Source organism: Callospermophilus lateralis, chromosome 6 (assembly GCF_048772815.1).
Source record: "Callospermophilus lateralis isolate mCalLat2 chromosome 6, mCalLat2.hap1, whole genome shotgun sequence".
Lineage (NCBI taxonomy): Eukaryota > Metazoa > Chordata > Mammalia > Rodentia > Sciuridae > Callospermophilus > Callospermophilus lateralis.
In genome coordinates, this window is record NC_135310.1 from 104,033,156 (window position 1) to 104,055,112 (window position 21,957).

General features: G+C 35.6%; 1 protein-coding gene across 1 annotated transcript in view; it reads left to right on the forward strand.

The window, feature by feature from the left end:
• Window positions 1–21,957, forward strand: part of Pkhd1 (PKHD1 ciliary IPT domain containing fibrocystin/polyductin) — a 429,388-nt gene that overhangs the window by 395,470 nt on the left and 11,961 nt on the right. The window contains exons 61-65 of the mRNA XM_076860094.2: window positions 4,021–4,156; window positions 5,556–5,643; window positions 13,010–13,117; window positions 16,442–16,600; window positions 20,885–21,007. Of these exons, the coding sequence (XP_076716209.2) occupies window positions 4,021–4,156; window positions 5,556–5,643; window positions 13,010–13,117; window positions 16,442–16,600; window positions 20,885–21,007 (614 nt within the window). The remainder of the gene's footprint in view (window positions 1–4,020; window positions 4,157–5,555; window positions 5,644–13,009; window positions 13,118–16,441; window positions 16,601–20,884; window positions 21,008–21,957) is intronic.

The following is a 21,957-nucleotide window of genomic DNA, read 5'->3' on the forward strand; positions in this document are numbered from 1 at the left end:
ATAGCAGAGCAGTAAGCACATTGCTTGAGTGGCTCATCAGAACTTGAAACTGGCCAGGCCAGGATGGGTGGTGGCTTTCCATAGGCAATAGTGACCTGAGAACAGGAAGAACACAATTGGCACTGAGCTGGCAGGATTACTATAGTGAAAAATATTGGGTGCCTATAATGTTCCAGGCTCAAAACCACTGCACCATAGCGCCCAAAGAAAACTGTCAGATTATAAGGCACATCTTCCCTCCTGGGAGTTGACAGCTTCTGAGGAAGCCCAACTGGGTTTAATGGGGAGCATGAGTCTCATGGAATGGAAGTAAAATGGTATGCATCAATTCAGAAGGAGAGCCAGGAAAGTTATTCTTGTCTTACAAACTATAAAGGAGAGCACTCCTGAGGGGCAGAGGTCATGCTGTTTTATTTATCTTCCTGTATCTCACAGTGCCTTGAACAGTGTACATAACAGGAGGACTAACATGTTTGTCCTGCACAGTTGAGTAGGGGACTTGCTTTTCCCCCCCCAGGGTATAGAATCATCTAGACTCCTATAGAATTTAAGTCCCCTCATGCTAGAGACTATTCTGCCTTCTTTAATCTATTTTATTTTTAACTTTCATAGTTGAAGATGGACAGAATGCCTTTATTTTGTCTATCTTTCTGTGGTACTAAGGATAGAACCTAGTGCCTCATACATGCTAGGTGAGCGCTCTGTTCCAGTACCCTTTAATCTATTTTAAGCAAAAGAGAACAAAAATTCTCAGGACACCCTGATCATTTAATCAAAATTGTTTCTTTCAAGGAACCTGACTAGTAGCTTTGAGAAGGCCAAAGAGGAAGGCTTCTTTTTCCTGATCCCCACGCTCATCCCACCACACTTGGTTTTGACTGGAGTTAGTTTTTCACCAATAGGATTTATCTGTTTGCTGAGTTTGCCATGCAAATAAAAATAATCCTGTCCTCCTCAGGGTAAACATTACAGATGTATCAGATTTAAAAACAAGAATTGAAGTGAATACTAGTGATCTCTGAACTGGGAAATTTCTGTATTCTCTTGATCTCTCTCCTTTATCCTGCACTTAAGCATTGGAGAGAAAAAATTTTTTCCACATACCTGAGTGGATATTGGAAGCTATTAAATGGTGGTTAAAACTGGGAGGGATAGAGGGAACTTTCCTCCCCCATTTTTTAAAGTTTGGCTGTAGGTCCTTCTGCCTGCAGGCTACAGTCACATTAGCAGTTGGAAATTGGATAACGACAGCACAATGACAAATCCAGGTTGCTTGCAATAAGTTGCTAATCCCTTTGCTTTAATATTGGAGCAGCGTGTAATGATGTTTGGACATCACTCCAGTTTACTGACGACCCCACTGGGGCCAGCAATAGAACCTTACAACTGTCTAACAAGGCGTCAGGTGACTCCCGTCGTCACAGCAACGGACACTGGAATCTAATCTTCCCTCCATCCCTTCTAGCACCCAATAACGCCTAGATTATATAAGTGGCCCATCATTGCTTGGTAACTTGAATCAATTAACGTTAATTCGCACAATGCTATGATGTATTGTGATCACTTTCATTTCAGGGAAGGGGGGGAAATTGCTATAAGTCACCTAAAATGAGGTTGTCTGTGGTGCTGAGGTATTAATTGGGTGTCCATATTAAATGCAAAAGGAGCCCCATCGTGAAAGGAAAGTGGATGAGTGACTCTCTTGGCTGCTATTGACCTATCAGAAGAAGACAGTGCCCTTTTCCTTTGCTTTTATCTATTACAGTTTTCCCTATTGCGTGTCAAGTTGATGTATTATAAAAAATTCATTTGGTGACCTTTCACCCCCTTAGCAGATTAAACAATTTCACTTGGATGGCATCATTAACAGGACCCTGCATTTAATGATGATTTCTCTAAAAGGCCACGGAGATTCGATTTTAAGCTAACAGATTTATTGCACTATTATAACATATCGTAAAAAACTGTACCACCTACGGTCAGGTTTTAGGATAGAAACTGCTTAAGAGTTTATGTGGAGCTTAAAGTGGTATTACCTTGGGATATGCTGCAGCAGCAAGTCTCTGACCTCCAGTGAGATGCTGTTTACATTTAATAAGAGATGTTTGCTCACAATAAACTTTGAAGTGTGTCAGGGACAGGCCTTTCTACAGTGTTCAGGCAGTTGTTTCTCATCGCTTTGTCTCCAGACATCAATGTACTTATGTCAGAATCTTTAATGGTTCTCTCAGTTTCTTTAACCCAGACTGCTTGCCTGCACTGGCCCCTCATCAGAAAGCCTTTAAGGACTAGGTTAGGAGAGAAATAGGATCTGGTAACAATGTTAAAATTTTCCAATAACCTGGGACCTATGGAAGGATAGAATTAATGGCACAGATTTTAAAAATCTGGTTTAAATTAGTCCCTTAAAAAAAGGGAGGGTGGGGGAAGGACCCATAGTCACTCAGGCTAAGCAAATTAATGAGTGAAGATTGAGCTAATTGAATTCCTGGGGAGTGATTCTAGCACAGAGGCCAGAACTTTAGCTGGTAGGTGACCAAAGGTATGACCACAAATGCCCACTCTGCCTTCTTGTCCTAAGGTTCCCAGGGGAGAGGGGAGTTACTTCGTACAGAAACTTCCTCATGTTGTGATCAATGGATCAAAGTGGTGTTTGCTTTTCCACTATTACTCCTTTCAAGACTAGTCTTCAGCTTTACCAAACCTGTAGCCTTCGGGAGAGCAAATACTTTCTCCTCACATGAAGAAGGGGAAGAAGTTGGGCAATAGAATAAGTGATTTGCATATATTTACTGAAAGGAGAGGATAAGATACTCAAAACAAAACAAAACAACCTTATTAGATCAGGTCTAGGCTGATTTTAAGGCAACTCAACAAAGGATGCTATGTTAGGGGAATATATATGATACATATGATATATAGTGTCTATATATCATTTAATTGTCAAATATATGTTGCATGCCTGTGATTTAAAACATAATATATTTAATGGAATGTAAGTGTTTAGTTTTTTTGTCCTTTTAATAAAGCTAACTTGGTCATCCAACATATTCAAATCTGGGTGAAGATGTTAAGTTATCATGGATTATGTAACTATTTTAATACTAAATAACATCAGCAATTAACATGCTTGAACAAGATGAGAAGTGATGTATCTCACTGCTTTGCCACTTAAGACCTTGGTGAACAACTAAGACCTTTATATCAAGTTACGTAAGTTGTTTGGACTTATTATTCCTCAAATGTAAATAAAAGCACCGATATCATAGTGTCATTTTTAAAATGCAATGAGTTTATACTTGGAAAGTTTTTAATAGCTGGTACACAGTTTTGCTCAGCAAATGTCCCAAGCATTATACTCCTCAGATGCTTCTTGCAATCAAACTAAGTTAATCAATTAATGCCATAGGTATTGAATCTACTTAATGCATACACACCGGGAGAACATAAATGTGAAATAGTGGTTGTGAGGATACTAAATGCATAAAGTGCTGGTGTATTGGAGTTTTCTTTTGGCTATCTCTTCCCAACTCTTTTCAGTTACATTATCTTGGTTACCCAGGAATCAGCATGTCAGGAGAATGTTTACACCACAGAAATTGGAACACACTCCAAATCACAGTATTTTTTTCTCCACAAAACCAGGATGTTTTCTGGGAGAGCTGGTTAAATAGCCTGCTATTCAACTTATACCAGTCCCTAAATAATTCAGTCTGATAATTTCCTTTACCAAGGCTTTATTTTTTGCTGAAGTTAATACACAATGATAGAAATATAAGTGCATAGTTTGTGCTTCTCCCCTATCCTACCTAGTTCACTTTTTATTATGCCTAAGCATACATATCAAATATACATATAATTTACATATCAATATAAAATGAGCCATTATACAGTATATTATTAATTTTCCAGCAAAAAGGGAAAACAACATATTTTCACTGGTAATAATGTCTTTTGGAAAAGAGTTATTGCAATGATATTTGTAACCCTATGGATGTATTCTGTTTTTATTTCTGCTAGAAACACAAGTAGTTTCAAAACTGAGAGCTGGATATACACTCGGCCCTATGTTCTTTCAGTGCTAGTCCAGCCTTCAGATGGAGTAGTGGGAAAAGAGCTGCCGGTGCAGCCACAGCTTGTTTTTCTGGATGAACAGGTAACTTTGCACAGGTAATGGACTTTATATAACACGTTTTAGGTTTGTCATCATTGATACACATTTGCAGAGTAACCAACGTGTGAAATTTTCAACACAAAACTATTTACTGTTATTGTCATTTTTCTTCCAAGTCACAGTCTGCCTCCCTTCCATTTTCTATGAATGTTCAGAATTTTATTAAGGATAAAGAAAATTCTGATACTTTTCTCCACCAGGAAAATTCTTGAAGCATATTTCTCATATCTTCTCTGAAATCTAGCCTTCCTTTTTAGTCAGCTTTTTCATTTCTGTAACCAAAAAAACCTGACAGGAACAATTTTAGAGGAGGAAAAGTTTATGTAGCACTCACAGTTTCAGAGGTCTGAGTTTATAGACACCCAGAGGAGTATGTGTTTTGGCCCATGGTTTCAGAAGTTCAGTCCATGGTTGACTGACTCCATAAATCTGGGCCGGAGTTGAGGCAGAACATGATGTTGGAAGGGTGCAGAGGAGAATAGCAGTTCAGGACATGGCACCAGGGAGCGGAGAGAGCTCCATTGACCAAGGACATGATATAAACCCCAGAGCTATCCGCCCAGTGACTCACCTCCTCCAGCCACTTCCCAGTTAATCCACATCAGTAGATGAATCCACTGATTGAGTTGAAGCTCTCATAATTTAACCCCTTAGCATCGGAATCTTCCTGCATTTTCTCACACATAAACTTTTTGGAGACACTCATATCTAAACCATAACACCTATTCAAAGAAGAATGTCTACGTCTGAAGAGGTCTTCTCATAGTGAAAAGCTCATGACGTCACATATATATTACGGTTCTGTGTTATCTTTTGAATTATCTCTCTTACATGTGGTTCAGTAAGTCATTAACAAGAAGCTTCTGTACATAATACTATTTTCAGGCTCCATGGCCACTGGTTGTATTTCATCTTTTCTAAGTTTATAAAATTTACGAGGGAAATGAAATAGGATTACTAGATCACTTTTCTCCTCTTTACAAGTACATCCCTTGACACGTAGAGCTAAGGTCCATACTTGGAACCTGTCACCTTTGATCTAGGCTAGCACTTTCCAACTCCCTCTATCTTCCTTCTGCTAACCTTTCCCTTCTTAGTAACCTTAAACTAATAATGACATTCTTCTCTTTTATAAACTTATATGTCCTTTCTCCGGTTTTCTATCCTGCTTCAAATTTTCCCATCATAATCTCTATTCTCTTTCAGTAAACTATTTTGGTATCTTTTTAATATAAGAAAGAAAGCATTTATTGTTTTCCTTCATTTATTTCTATTGAACATATATTCAATAAAAAATTCAGTCTGAATCTGCTTTTCTTTTAGATAATTTTACAGAATACTCTTCTGAATCCAACTTTTTCTCTCTATCCCCCATTTTCAGAATCGAAGAGTGGAGTCCTTGGGACTCCCTTCAGAGCCTTGGATCATTTCAGCTTCCCTAGAAGGGACATCAGATTCAGTGCTAAAAGGTTGGTATCAGTGACTTTCAAATATCTATTATTACTTTGTACAGAAAATAAATATTTTCTTTATCTTAGTCTATGTTTTGTTATTATAACAAAATGCCTGAAGCGGGAAATTTTTATAGAGGTTTATTTGGCTCAAAGTTCTGGAGTTTCAGGGATCTGCATCTGGTGATGGCTTTCTTGCTGGTAGAGGCCTGAGGTAGTGCAGGGCATCACATGGCATGAGATGGGAGTGCATGTATGTCCATGTCTGTCTGGTCTCACTTTTATAAAGCCACCAGTATCTATTTGTGGCCACTCTACCCTGATGATTTATCTAATTCTAAATACCTCCCAAAGGCTTCAACTCTAAACACTATGGCCAGATTAAATTTTAACCCTATTAATATCTCACAAGTAATATTAAATTTCAACACATGAACACTTCTCTGTCACACTTGAACCATAGCCAAGCCATAGTAGTTCCCATTAGGAATTCATAGCATCATTCATTTATCCTCACTATGGTGTAAAATAAAGGGCACAGATTCTTTGGCTTGGTCTCAAACCCCAGTTTTTTTTTTTTTTTTTTTTTTTTTTATGAACTACTTTCTCCATGACACCTAGTGGTTTGGTACAGTATCATGGGCTGGTACAGGATGGAATTTACCAGGTACAATGTAGTTTCAATGAGAAACAGAAACACTTTTCTCAATGTTCTATAGAATAAATCATTGATAAATGCAAAAGCATCTGATCCTCAGAGTTCATTTCCTCCTCTCTATCCTTTTTCTTGTTCCTGTTCTTGCCTTTTGTTCAATTCCAGCACAACTGCCAGTTCCATCTCTTTTTCTTAGAGCTTGTGTATATGAAATTGAAAATGGGTTTACTTGGAATGAAGATTCTGAAGTCTTGGCTTCCTCCAAATTATATCAAATATTATCTAGAGAGGACCAGGAATATGCATTTTGGGGCCAGGTCCATACAGAAACAAACATGTATAAGGTGGTTATTGAATAAAAAATTAATTCTGAGTTCTAAATTCTTGGCCATAGAATCTGCAAAAAGAATCCCACTACAACATACCCAAAGATTAAAGAATGTACTTGCAGGTGTGCCCTAGTGGTCTGCCACAAGTGAAGAACTCAGAATTCCAAGGATCATTTCTGTGCCACTTGTTTAGTCTTTGTTTCAGAGCTTAAAAAGAACACCTTCTCTAATTACAAAATAGTTCAATTATTGAATTTTAATGTTTTAAAACAGTACAAATGTGATCCATGTAAAATAGTTTTAGGAGGGATACCAAAAGGTAGAGCAAAAGGAACAGGGGGAGGGAGGAGAAGGAGTACGGGAAAATACTGGGAAGTGAAACTGATCAAATAATGTATTCATGTAGCAATACACCACAATGAAAACCACCATTCTATGTAATAATAGGCATCAATTAGAAATAATTAAAAATAATATTTCCAGAAGAATATATTTGAGAAACAGAAAAAGCCAAATAAACCTAGTAACTATGGGAGATAAAGGGGGTGGTAAAGTCAAAGAGTTGGACTGAAGCCAGACCACCAAGGGTTCTAGAGACCACATGGGGGGTCTGAACTGTATTCTCAGTGAGATTCCAAACCTCTGAGACTTCTAAGCAGATCAGCAACAACCTATGACTTCCATGTTTTGATTCCCACTCTGCTCTAGAGGGTGGATTGGAGAATAAGGATGAACCTACTAGTCCAGGGATCAGTGACTGGAGAAGACCAGGCAAGAAATAAAGGAAATAAAAAACAAAGCACAAAAACAAACACAAACCTAAATGTTGTTTCAGAGTGTCTTTTATAAGTAGAATCAACAGAGTGTTGTGTAATGTAAGTAAAGGAAACAAGGATTTAAGGATAAATCTAATTTTGTCTTCATATATTGTTTGGACATTGGTCTCCTTTACTGAAATAGGAAAGACTAGGAGAAACAGAAAAATGTCAGTCTAACCCATTTGCTGGGTCAAATTAGATAAAGGTATAGAAATACCTTTACCTTTACCTATACAATGGTTTTAAGTTTTAAGGAAAAAGGAAAAAGAAGTTTCTTCTTCTGGTTGTTATGGTTTGTGTTTCAAAGTGTGAAAAGGGTTGCCTTGCTTCAGCCTACCCCAAATTATTAATCACTATTCATACTATGAGTCTTTTCTATTTCATGAGCCAAAGTTTTCAGCTCCCAACATAAGTTTTGCCTAAGAGCTTCAAACTCCCCATGCACACAACCTTCCTCTCTACACAGGGACCTTAAGCTTTTATCTGGCCACAAGTAGCATTATGTATTTTTCTTCTCATTTGAGGAAATCCCAATCATGCACAATCACAGTTCACTTCTAAATTTGGCCATCAGGTGAGGAAAATTCATTTTAGATCAACTGGATATAATCAGGAACAGGATGGTTCATTGGAACTTTCTAAAGCCATCTTCTATGTTTGAACAGGAGGCCAGAGATTTTAACAATCTAAAAAAAATGAACCTGTTAAGTCCCTTTAATTATTCCATAGTTTCAATGAGAAAATTCATAAGATATTCCCCTCAAACTGGTTAAAACAAATTTTAAGGTGGGTCATGGAAAATATTTCTAGAAAGGAAAGCAGCCTCCCTCATCCACACAACATTTATCCCAGATAGCCCTCCTCAAAAAAAAAATATTTATGGGGTGATCTAATTTAAAAATTAGAACCAATGAATTTATCTTGTCTGTTTGAGTTCAGAGCTATGGAAAAATTTAGACCAAGAGCTGGGTCACTCCCAATCAAGTCTCTAAATTAAACATTTCTATTGCTGTTTCAGATTTTAAATACTTTCTAAGTATTAGCTTTATTGTTTTTCAAAAATAATAATAAATGTTTTTAAAATATGCACATTAAGAGATATCTGTCAGTAATGTTAAAACAACAACAACAAAAAACAGAAATAAAAGTTTTAAGTAAATCTTATATTAGTACCATGATATTTACATAGGGAAAAAGTGAGGAATATTGTCAACTTTTACAAACCATTCTTTATAGACATATGGTTTTAAGCACTGGTTATTTATGTAACATTATTGCTGTCATGGTAATAATGTGCCCTTTGAGATTTTTCAGTAATATGTTAGAAGGAGGTTTCATACCAATGAATCACTGGCAATTTTAAATTGCTATGGCATATATATATATATATATATATATATATATATATATATGTGTGTGTGTGTGTGTGTGTGTGTGTGTGTGTGTGTGTGTGTGTTGTGTGTGTGTATACATACACACATACACAAGGTAATATACCTTCATATAATTGGTCTACTAGCCCTACCTTATACAAATTTAAGGATTATTCACAACTCGGATTTCTTACATACTTCATGGGCATTTCTATTGTTTTTATATTGCCTAGAATATTGTTTTTCCAAACTTAGAAATGATTGATCTGCCAGTCTAAACATCAACCTACTTACAAAATTGTCCATTTCCAAGAATAGGCTGAAACTCTTCATTTATTTCTTGCTCTATCCAACCTATGTGTCTAAGATCCTTTACATGGCATCCAGAAAGTTTATAAAATGCTACAGTGAATAGGAGTAAGTCCATCACAGAAGAGCTAAATCTTGTCTCATCTGCTAGCTATAGATATTTTTGACCTAAAACAGTTCAGTTAATGTGGTACAGAGCACCTAACTCTCTTGAGGGTATTGCTCTTTCATTTTTTTTTTTTTTTTTTTTTTTTTTGCTATATGTCGAAAAAAAAGAGATGAAGTTGTTATGATGAAGTTTTCAAGGTAATGAATTCTCCTTCACATAGGCTTCATGATTCAGTCTCGGATCTTGGGTTGTTTAGCATCCCATTTTGTTTCCTACAAGGCTACACCTCATCAACTCCAGAGAACAGAACTCTCTCCTGAAAACTCTCTTGAGGAGGCAATCACATCTTGTGATTAAACATTTCATAGCTTCAAAACCCTTGCTGTTTAAAACTTGTTGTTTTCTTGTTAGAACTATTTTCCTACCATCTCTTTTCAAGTTGCCTTTCAATTATTATGGCTTGCAAATTCCCTATTTTTATCTACCTATTTATTAAGAAACCAAATCCCTTCAGCCTGCCCATAAAAATAATTTTCTTCCAAAATCCCAAAGTTCTAGCACCCTCCTCAGTTTCTTTTTATACAGTTTAATTTTACAGGCCCAGGGAACACTGTGTGTTTTGTGAGAATCTCCCCCTAAACTTTGCAGAATTACATAACCTGTTTGTGCTCATATTGGTAAAAATAGCACCCATAGTACAGACTTCTTGTTTTTTGCTTTGGGTCATTTTTTTTAACCCGAATAGTAAAGTCTGAAGATGAAAGGAGAGTACCAAATGGTCTATGTACAAATTTCCAGGAATAAGTCACATCATCAGGAAATCATGGTAATAAGTAAAGGCTCCAAGTCTGGCCAATGTGAAAAATCAAACATCATGTTATGAGACAGTTTTGAACTGTTGGTTTTGATGGAATCATTCTGTCATTGTTCAGGGCCATTTTGTTGTGTTGGTTTTATGGTAAAGAGAGTGCTTAGAATATAACAGTAAGTTCCCTTTTGATCATAATCTATCAGCATCAAATATTAATTTCCAGTTTTTCTCATGTTCCAGTATTACAACAGATATTCTAATATGTCTATTGAAATTTACCTACTTCTATCCTTTTCTCCACAACTTAACCATATCTAGGTTTTACCCGTATTCCATGCCTTCCCCACATTCTATTCCTTATTTTGAATTCATTCCTTTATCAATACTTTGTTTTGCCCACACTTCATACTTTATCAGAGTCCATGCCTCATTAATTCTTCATGTCTTTTATAATCCACACATTGCCCATATTCAGTACCTTACCTATATCTACCTTCTCCTATATCATTCTTTACTCATATTTTGTTCCTCATTCCATAGTTTGTCTTTCCATACCACCTTTCACTAATGTTCCCTTAATTATCTTAAGGACATCCACACTGATCACCTTAGGATTATATTGGAGCCATGCAAAAAGAATGATGCATGAATCCTTTTGTTATTATATTCTGTTAATATCAAATCATACTTAAGCCAGTTGGCCCACCTGGATCAGTAGCCTCCCCATTGTCCCTTTCAGGAGATCTGATGGGAGAGTATGAGGAATGACTGAGGGTTTTTTCTGTGCACAAATTGTGTGTGTGTGTGTGTGTGTGTGTGTGTGTGTGTATCATAAAGTAGGGAAAAATCATGTGTATTTTTTCATTTTTAGAATGCTCATCTCACAGAAAGCACCCTATTTCATATGATTGAAAGTTTCTCTTGAAGCCATCATGAAATATTTCTCTTTAACTTCATAGGAATAGTACCAAAAGCATTTGGGATGGATTATCCAACTTGTTCTAAGTGTTTCCTGGAGAAAAACAAAATAGCAACTGCAAAACCATATTTATATGTCTAGTCTCTTTTATTCTGCCATTTAACTTCATGTGCTTTTTTCTAAGGAGAACCTCCTTCATGAAAAAGATGTTATTTCCCCCCAAAAGTGGATTTATATACTCAAAAGACAATTATTTAAGGATCTTTCAGATCCTTCGACATTTTATTATATATCCTAGTGACAGAAAAAAATGTATTTCTAAAGATAATGCCTTAGCATTAATTATACAATAGTTTTCTAGTGCGTACAGCAAGGGGGAAGTGAATTTGTTGTAGAGATGGTTTAAGTTGCAAAGGTATTTTAGAAGCCATACACTCTGTGGAAACACATTCAGGTAATATTCTCTGGTAGCCATGTAATCAATTTCAATACTGCTTCCAGCCCAGCACCCTACTACATCCAGCCAGTGCCTTGTTTATACCAGCTTGATCAGGGAGACTGTCAATGGCATTTGTATATTTTATAATAGCTATTCCAAAGATATGATGAACCCTGGAGTAATGTACTGTACTTGGCAGCAACTGCTTCAGCTTTTGGGCACATATGCTTCAAATCTGAGAATATCATAGATATATAAGGAAATCTTTGTCGAGATCTCCAAGGCAAGCTGGTATTTAACGCAAAAGCAAACCCATTTGGAACTAAAGTACTTTCCATTAGGCAGTTTGGCGGCTGTTCTATGAGGCAGACTCACTGTGCTCCATGGACACATTTCGATTAAATGCTGCTTTGTATTCTACCAAAGATGGGAACAATAAGGACGTTTGTCAAAGGAAAAACTGCAGCAAATGATTTCATGTTGAACATCTGTACTCTGCAGTTCATTGTTTGCAAGAGTTTATTGACCATAATTTTGATGCATATAGGTTTTAAAGAGTATAAACTGCATTTATCTTGGGCGCCTATCATTTATTTGAGTCTTGGCTTATTTATTTCCATTTTTCTGGGCATTTTATTTATTTTGGGACTCTAAAGAGATGAAAGAAAAGATGTTTCCCCAAAAAGTTTTAGTTAGCTCTGCAAAATTGATGAGGAAGACACTGTTTTCACAAAAAGGATTGAGCAATTGAATTGAAAAATGTAACACTAAGCATGCTATATCTTTATGATACCTTTCAGCCTTAGAGATCTCAAACCAATTTATAAACTTTAACACCACTCTTATACTCTGTCCACCATAACAATTATAGTGACATTTCCAGAGTGAAGTGTAGCAGCTGTTAATTAGCAAAGTAATTTAGGGGTAGTAGAGTCCAAAACAAATTTATGGTGTTGGCAATGTAATCCTGAGTTAAGTTTCCTCTTTTCCTTTTATAAATGTATGGTTTATTGTTATAAAATGTGAACTTTCTTGTTTGAATTTAATTCAGGGAAACTAAGACCCAGAAACTCTATGCTAAAGCATGGTATAAATGTTGGTCATGATTTTCTGACTAGCTGTTAATCTGATCTATTGGCTTAACTCTGCTACCACAAAATACTCATAAAAATACTGACCCCCTGGAAAGATAATAGACGCTTTCCTTGACAGACTTCTAATAATAAAACGTCAACCTATAGTAATAGTTAAGAATACAAATTTTGAAATCAGGAAGATTTCGGCCATAATCTCAGAATTAAGTAATTTTTATGCATCTACGTTTTAATCTCTAGAATATTGGAAATAGCATATTGTGCAGGGTTATCATATAGTTTATAGACAATGATATGTATAAAGCCCAGTGTCTAGCATATGAAAGTCTCAATATATGTTATCTGTTATTATTCTATTTTTAAATATTTGGTTTTAAGACTTGTCTAAGAACTTGATGGGTTTGGTAACCTCTCTGATTTTTAAAACATTTTCCTTTATTGTCCAATTTCTTATCTTCAGAAAAGACTGAAGACACTGATCTTGAATAGATAACTAATAGCTACATTTTGTTTTGTGTTTGTTTATAGGGTGTACCCAGGCAGAAACACAAGATGGTTATGTGAGCTTCTCCAACTTGGCAGTCTTGATCTCTGGGTCAAACTGGCACTTTATTTTTAATGTTACTTCCCCTCCAGGTAATTTCAGCACAGTGTGCTTTTATTATCTGTTTCCTTTCAAAAAATAATCCCTTCATCCTTATAATGGAAATAACTCCTCTTGTGAGTAAGAAGTTATAATAGTTTAGAAAAAAAACTCACTTGGCTGTATCATTAACCATGTGAAGAGCAAGTACACATAGAAATTAAGCCTCAGGAGGCTTCATGGTGAGCGAGAATGTAAGTGTATATTTTCCTCTAGATGTGAAAATTTACTTTGTGTGTTCTACTTATTTCCTTTCTTATTTCTATGATACTCAGTTCAGTATTAGTGAGAATTTTTAATTTATAAGAGAGACAGTCTTGAGATATTGAGTATTATGAAATCTTCTCTTTGGGTCCCCCTCTCCTCATACATTCCCATGTGGGAAAATGGTGATAAAGCCTAGTAACATCCTGGGACTTCAGAACCACAGGTAGAGGGTGTGAACAAAATGTGATATGACCCAATTTTCCTTGATAAAACACTTAAAAGAAATTTCCCTTTTGGTGCATTCAGGGCATCTCTTGTGGAAATATATAATGAGCACTTGTCAACAAGTTATTTAACTCATTAATAAAGGAACTAGAAGGATGGCAAGACTATTTTAAAGAGCATTTGAAGTATAACACCATATAGCCAAAAGAGAAATGCTGAAATAAGTTTGTCAATTGGATACAGGGCAATAAAGCCATATTCTCTGAGGTTACACGCCCACATATCATTTATTTATTTATTTAACACCTCTATCATTTATTTATTTATTTATTTAACACCTCTTCATGCACCTTTATTTTTATTTTTTTGCCATTATACATGAGCTCTATTATTATTATTATTATTATTTGCATTACAATTCTTAATACACCTTTATACCACAATACCACAATCTCTGATATATAAGGTATGTTGACACCAAAGTCACATCTTCATGCATATATTTTGTATAATGATGAGGGTCTCCTTTCACCATCCATGCTATTCCCCTTCTCCCTCCGTTTCCCTCATACCCCTATTCCCTATCTAGAGGTAATCTTCCTCCCGTGTTCTCCCTCCCAGCCCTATTTTGAGTCACCCCCCTTATATCAGAGAAGACATTTGGCATCTGTATTTTGGGATTGGCTAGCTTCACTTAGCATATTTATATCTTTATTGGATTGCAGCTTATCAATCTTCTACAAATTAACAAGTCTAAACTCTAATTAATGATAAACATTACTATGTGCCTGAAATCCCAGCTACTTAGGAGGCTGAGGTAGGTGAGTCACTTGGGTTCAAGAACTCAAGACCACATTGGGCAACATAGCAAGACCCCATCATAAATAAATAAATAAATAGTCAATCAAAAGTATACTCTAGAGAATTTGATAAACTTTTGATAAGACCATTTTGAAAAAATGCCAGTAGGTCTTGAATAAAGTTTGAAATCATCTTCCTTTAATTCCAAGTTTTGGATCACTTAACAAAACTATTTTTTGAGGTGATGTAATACTATTAGGTATAGTTTCACAGAGTGACATGTTCAGTGTACTTGAACCTGGAACTTCAGGTGTTTTATCTTGTGCACCAGTTTCTGAATGGATGTGTTTTAAAGGGTCAGATAGGCAGGGCTGGATATTGGTCTCAGATTTGTTCTGACATTTAAAAGACTTTTGTCCTTTAATTTCCTTAGTGATTATCTAAGACTAGCCAAATACATCATCAATGTTATTTTAAGGAAAAAGTTATAAAACTAAAGGTAAGATATATTGTAGACAGAAACTTCTCAGTACCACATGTGACACCCAACTGACCCTGGCATTCACATTTGGTACATCACTACTTTTAGTTTCCTCCATGTAACTTATAAAGTGGAATAACTAAGGATTTGTCTTAAAAGTCTTTTCCCCTAAATAGTTCTTCAAGTTTTCAAGACCAAGTCTATAAATTGAGGCTCTGTAAGAAAGAGATTTTACAAAAGAACAGAAAAAGCATTAAATGGTCTGTACTTTAGGGACCCCTAATTGACATCAAGCTGATTAATGGTACAGATCCCAAGGGTAACTGCTTGTTTGTAAGTGTATCAATTTCTAGTGCTAGAAGGTTTGGAAAGCAGACTTTATTCACAAATTCAGGCCAATTATTTATTTTTTTTGTTGGCACTCAAAAATAATAGGTTTGATGAGCATTGATTCATATAGCTTTTTCATTTATATGTGAATCAAGCAGAGAGCTGGTAATAATGTTCTTCAATTTCTTGGGTAGAGGAGCAATTGAATAGATATTACCGTTGTGTATACAGAATCCTCATAAGTCTCTCATACATTAAAAACACAGCTCATTATGGCTTCTTCTTTTTTTTTTTTTTTTGGTACCAGGAATTGAACCCAGGGGCACTTAAACACCAAGTCACATCCCCAGCCCTTTTTAATATTTTATTAGAGACAGGGTCTTGCTGAGTTGCTTAGGGCCTCACTAAGTTGCTGAGGCTGGGTTTGAACTTGTGATTCTTCTGCCTCAGCCTCCTGAGTCAGTGGGATTACAGGTGCGTGCCACAGCACCTGGCGCCCCTTTGACTATTGTTTATTCGGTCCTCAACTGAAAGACATTGGATTATTTCTGGGTTTAGGTAGTTATGCATAGAATTACCATAAACATTTGTATATAGGTTTTTGTGTGTATAGGCCAATTCCTTTTCTAGATTATTTTGTGCCTTGCTCCATAAGTAATAATAGGATAAAACCCAAACATTTCAATCTACAAAATGGCAAGGGTTTCAGGTGAATTCTTAGATGTACTTTCTCAATAGGAAATTCCTCATCTTGCCCCATCATACGTAACCAAACTGGCTCCATCTGCCATTAGTCTACTCCCATTTTCCAATTCTTTCGAACTTCAGAAAGTCTATTGGCACTCTTGGAATTTCTGTGCCCCTATTTTAATGTGTTACCCTTCATATTTAAAGCAGATACAGAGCAAGTAGTTCTATGCACTATGGAACTGAGTATATGCTTTTTTCCTAATTAGTAGAAGAATGAATGAATCTACAATTTTGTGTTGATGGATAAGGTATGTCTGAGAATAAAATGAGACAATTGAAAAAATTGGATAGAATTACACAGGTTCTGCCTGTGTTGGAAGGAATGAGTATGAATTATTGATGGTATCCTATAGTTCTTCAGGAATATAAATCTTGGATTTATTATTGACTCAGTTATTTTATAATTTAATTTAATAAATATTTATTGAGTACCTGTTAAGTGGCAGGCACTATGATAAACAAATCTTTTGTACAAGTTTTTATTATTATTTGAATATATTATGGAACTTTTTTTTTTAAACAGGAGCCAATTTTACAGCTCGATCTAGGCCCTTTGCTGTCTTGCCTGTGACTGGAAAGGACAGGTCAACCATTCTGATGGCTGCTTCCCTGTGCTCAGTGGTCTCGTGGCTGGCTCTGATCTGTCTGGTGTGTTGTTGGCTTAAGAAAAGCAAAAACAGAAGTACGTGATTATTTTGTTTTGGAGGGGGAAGGAATAAAAATATTTAGAAAAAAATCTTGTATGTTTATTTTTTTATTCCTTCAAAGAGTAATGTTTGTGTGCTTTGCAATACATAAAACTATGTGGAGTCAAACTGTTCAATTAATATAGTAGAGACAAGGATTGCAAAATCTTAAATAATAGCAGCGACAAAATAATAAAAGCTCAAATTCATTGAATATTCACTATGTACCAGGCTCTAAGGACTTTAGATAAATTAATTATTAATGCTCACAACAACTCAATTATGCAGGTGATAAATATTATGCCTACAGTACAGATGTGGAGAATGAGGCATAGAAAGGGCAAATAACTTGCCCAAGGTTACTCAGCCACAAAGCATCCAGGCAGTTAGCTCCATGTCCCTCTCCCTGAAACATTATGTTCCATTGCCAGCTGACCCTGCAGAAAATGGGCTAAAGAATCACACAGAAACATCCTTTTCTCCTTCAAAAGAGGGAAACAAGTGCTGGGCATTTTTCTCTGGAAACAAAGAAATTAAGTATGTCCTTGAATATTTCCCCAAAAGCAGAATATCTTTTCATTTTTTATTTTTTAAGTTGAGTCATTGAGGGAAGGGGGGGTCTCTGAAAGAACTTCTTTCTATCTTTCTCGCTGGTTCTTAGGAAGAGAAAGAGAGGCAGATAGAGCATTAGTAAATCCCTTATACTAGCCAAACATTATGCTCCAGACCACCACATGTATTTATTATAACATCAAAGTTATAAGCAAGAATGAGTAAAAAGAGCCAAAGTTATAAACCAATGAATAAAAAGAGGCAAAAGGAAAAAAAAATAATAATAATAGTAAAGTACAAAAGAGAAAGGAAAAAGGAGGTAGCACAGTTCTACCAACCAAATATTCGCTGTGCTTGAATTTCTGAGGGATCCTAAGGAAGGGTTGTTCACTTATCAGACCTTGTGTCTGAACTTCACAATGGCCAATTGGCCCTGCCTCTCTCTGTGTCCTGGTTATTTGGGTGAACAAACTGTGATTTGTTGAAATGCAGTTTTTTATTTTGTTTGGGTTTTAAATCCAATCATCTACCCACACCCCACCCCTGTGTGTGTGTGTGTGTGTGTGTGTGTGTGTGTGTGTGTGGTGTGTTTGTAGTACTTTCGGTTTTGTAATAAACTTCTGTGTTTTTTTTTTTTACTTCAAGTGATCCTGTGTAACAGGTGATTTAATTCTTGGCCTCAATTTACCATCCAAACCTACTAGCCATTTGAGGACTCTCATTAAGCTCTGCAGATCTTATCTCCTCTTATTTGTTCCCTCAATGCTAGAAGTAGCTTATTCTTGAAGTTACTTGTATCTATTATCTCAGTCCTTTCTGTTCTTTAAAACTTTCAGTATCTGTGAGCACATTTCCTTATATTAAATCTTCACATTTTTCTTACTGGGTACATTCCTAGCTAGTTTAAAAATTATAAAGAGATGGAAAGAAAATTGACAAAAAATTTCACAGCAATTAGCTCTATATGAGTAACTTGCTTTTTCTTTTTTATGTTCTATACTTTATTTTCTGTACTTTAATTTCTAAAATTAGCATTTCATTACATTAGAATCAGATAAATGTACTGCTTTCTAGCTTCCTCATTAAATAATTCTCCAATTCAGCTTATGTTCTATGTCAGAGTTGGCAAAATTTTTGTCTGAGGACCCTATTATACTGTCAACAGTTATGGAGAACCTAAAGAATTTTTGTCTGTGTGGGTTCTATACATTAGCATTTCCAAATTAAAAATAAAACAGAACATTTAGAGTTTATTTGTTAATTTATTTTGAAATAACAATAATATAGACAGTGAATGTAAGCATAATTAACACTTTCATTTTTAAAAAATCTATATTTTTCAGAAAAGACATTATGAATAAAAAAAAGTGGCAGTTTTACAAATCTCTTAAATGTCTTCCTTAATGGGAGTCAGCTGGAATCTTCTAGCAGCTTCTACATTCAGTCTGTTGCAATGTATTGGTTTGTGCTGAAGTATATCAAGGAAATCCAGCATCATACAGCTATATAGTAGAAAAATGGAAAATAACTTATTAGGTTTTACAGATAATTGTGAATATTCTTTGACAAGAAGGACTTAAGGTCCACCTCAGTTGCACTATTACATGCACCTCTACTAGTCTACCATGTATTTTTAAATGGAGCATCTACCCAGGCATGATTTTGAAGTACTATCTCTTGGTCATTTGATAGATAATTTTTCACTGAGTTTTGCTGGCTGCTAAATGTTGATATATATTTCCTCCTACAATTAAAAAAATCACAAGTGTTCATATTAGTCTGTAAGATTTTCAAATCTATGAAATTCATGGAAATTAATATAGGTTTTCCAGAATTCTAAGTTGCCCATGAAAACTTGATTTAATCACTCATGAAAAATGCTGTAAGTTCTTTCTTTCTTACGATCTTAGTTCCTTCATTTTAAAAAAAGAAAACTTTTCAAATACCCAAATACTAATGACCAGTTTTTCCTCAATTATCCTTTTTAGTTCGGTGAGTAGAAATCATGTTTTATAAAAATATCAGCAAGTTCAGCTTGAAACTCACCTATAAAATTATTTTCACTTTAGGAAATCACTATTTATATTTTTGATAAAATTAAATCTCTTTATAGTTTCATCAGAGATATTCTTTGTGGCTGTTGATTTTCATTTTGTTGACTGTGATTTCATCTCCAGGTATGTCCTTCCTGATCACACCTATCTCCAAACATTTACTTTCTCCCCCAGAACAATCGCCTTTTCACACAACATAGCATTTCTTGACATTATGTTACAAACGTATTTATTTATCTCTGTCATCCATACTAGAACAAAAGCTCTATGGAAGCATGTATGGAGTATTTTTCATTCATCATAGTTTTCACAGTGCCCAGAACAGTATCTGGCATGAAAATGTAAATATGTTTGTGATGATTATATTTATTAAACAAATGAATGGAAAATTAAGTATATGTTCAGCCACAGATGGACATAAGATTTAAATTTTTCAGTCAAAAGCATGCATTTGTTTGAATTCTGTTGATTGTACCAATATCAATTTCCTGATGTTGATACTGTTTTAGTCAGCTTCACGTTACTACAATGAAACCTGAGACAACTAACTTATAAAATGAAAAGGTTTATTTAGCTCATAGTTTGGGAAGTTCAAAATCCAAGACCAGATGGTCCCATTGGTTTGGCCTCTTCTAAGAATAACAGATAGAAGTACATCATCCGGGGAAGATCTATAGTAACAAATATTTACAGCTCATATTGGGTGGAGGGAGGGAGGGAGGGGAGAGAGAGAGGGGGGAGGGGAAGGGAGGGAGGAAAGTACTAGGGAGAAAGAGAGACCAGGTCCCATAGTCTCCTTTGAGGTTATGTCCCTAGTGACCTAAGGACCTCTGAGAAGGCTCCATCTCCTAAGGGATTCACTACTTCCCAATAATGTCATCCTATGAACCAACCCTTTTTAGAATCTATAATTATTTCAAATCAAAAGGTTAAAAAGTTAGTAACATTCTGTTAATTATTAGCTCTTCCAACAGAAATATAACATGATCCACAAATGTGAAACACATAGTAATTTTCTAGTTGTCATTCATCCTAATATAGTGAAAATATCATTTTAATGTGTAATGAATGAAAAAAAAAAACAGTATATACCCCAGTGTTAGAGTTTGTAAACAGTCTGGATGGTGCCTGGCAAAATGCCAGAGGGAGTGGTTTGTGAAGTAACAAAAGCGAGCCATTAAGTGTGGAGATTCCTTATTGGTTGACTGCTGTATCTAGTTTATGTTAATTAGATAAGCTGTGTGAAATGTATAAATACCGCTCCTGTCCTACAATAAACGGCTCCTACTCCTGCTGTATCAATCTACACAAGTTGTTCGTCACCCCCCAATTATTTTGTCCAGCCAGCCGGGCTGCGGCACCCCAGCACAGGATATTTTACTTTTTTTCAAAACCAACTATGCATTTTATACTTAGGACACATCTCCATTGGAGCTAGTCACATTTTAAGTGTTCAGTAGCCACATGTGACTACTACTGTTTTGGACCAACAGTTTTAAACTGTAATGTTGGTGATTGATACATGGGATTCATTATTGCTTAAGTTCTGAATTTATTATATGCATTCTATTGCGTGTATTTCACAAGGATACTGGGAGGAGGCTTAAAGAGAAACATTTTATAAATAAAAAATGTTCTTTTAATCAGAAGAAATAAATTTTTGTGTTAATACAGAAACAAAACCTGAAGAGGTACCTAAATCCCAGACTAATGATCAGAAGAACCATATCCACGTCTCATCCAAACGCCGTCGATCACAAGAAGAGAAAGAAAAAGAAGATGCTTTGGCAGAAGAAGGTGAGTTTAGACAATGCCAACAACTCCACAGAGGAGAACCACTGGGAACAAACTGTGGGTTCGTTACCACCCCCAGAATGTCAGTTTCTAAAACAATTCTGTTAAAAGACCTTTCTTTCATTTTTTTGTGACTTTTTTTCCTCAAGCAAAGTATACCCCAGCATAAGAAGGTACAGGTTCAGCTGATTTTCTCAGCTAGTAACCAATTATTTAAATTGATGTTTATATAATTTTCTTAGTAGATTATTGGTTTAACATTTGAGTTGTTACATGAGAAAAGGAGAAACCAGAGTATAGGCATATAATCTTTCCCTCAGCTATTACAAAGCTGCCAATTTGGCAACATTATTGAATTTGGGAAAGCAGAGAGTGTAGTTGCCAAATACCTACTATGCAAATTAGATTGAATGTGGAACCCTCAAGAAATAAGTCAGCTTTGCTAAACCCTGCTTTGTCATTTAGTTGTATTTTTTTAGCAAAATGCATGATTTGCCTATATTTTGCATTATGCCAGATGATTTTATTTGTTATATTGTTAAATTGCCATTAAAATTGGTGCCAAGCAAAGATTAGCATTTACCTTGGATCAATGCTCTGCCCTTGTCCTGTTAAGGATGCATATAATAGGAATATAGAGCCCAGGACACAAGATGGCTTTGCCAAGTATGGCTATGGTGTATGAAAAACATTCATGTGATTTCCATGGGTCTGAAACATTTTAAAACATACTCTAAAAGGAAGAATGTTCTCTTTTTTTTCCCAAGTAAGAATCAATTATCATATTTTCTGCTTGAAAAAGGAATACCAATCTTACTGAGTTCATGTTTAATCCAAATAGAGCAGCTCAGTGCACTGATGTGTGTGTGTGTTGGGGGGCGGGTGTTTGGGTGTGTGTGTGTGCATACATATGTATGTATGTTTGTTTGTTTGTCTTTTTGTGTCTTTACCCA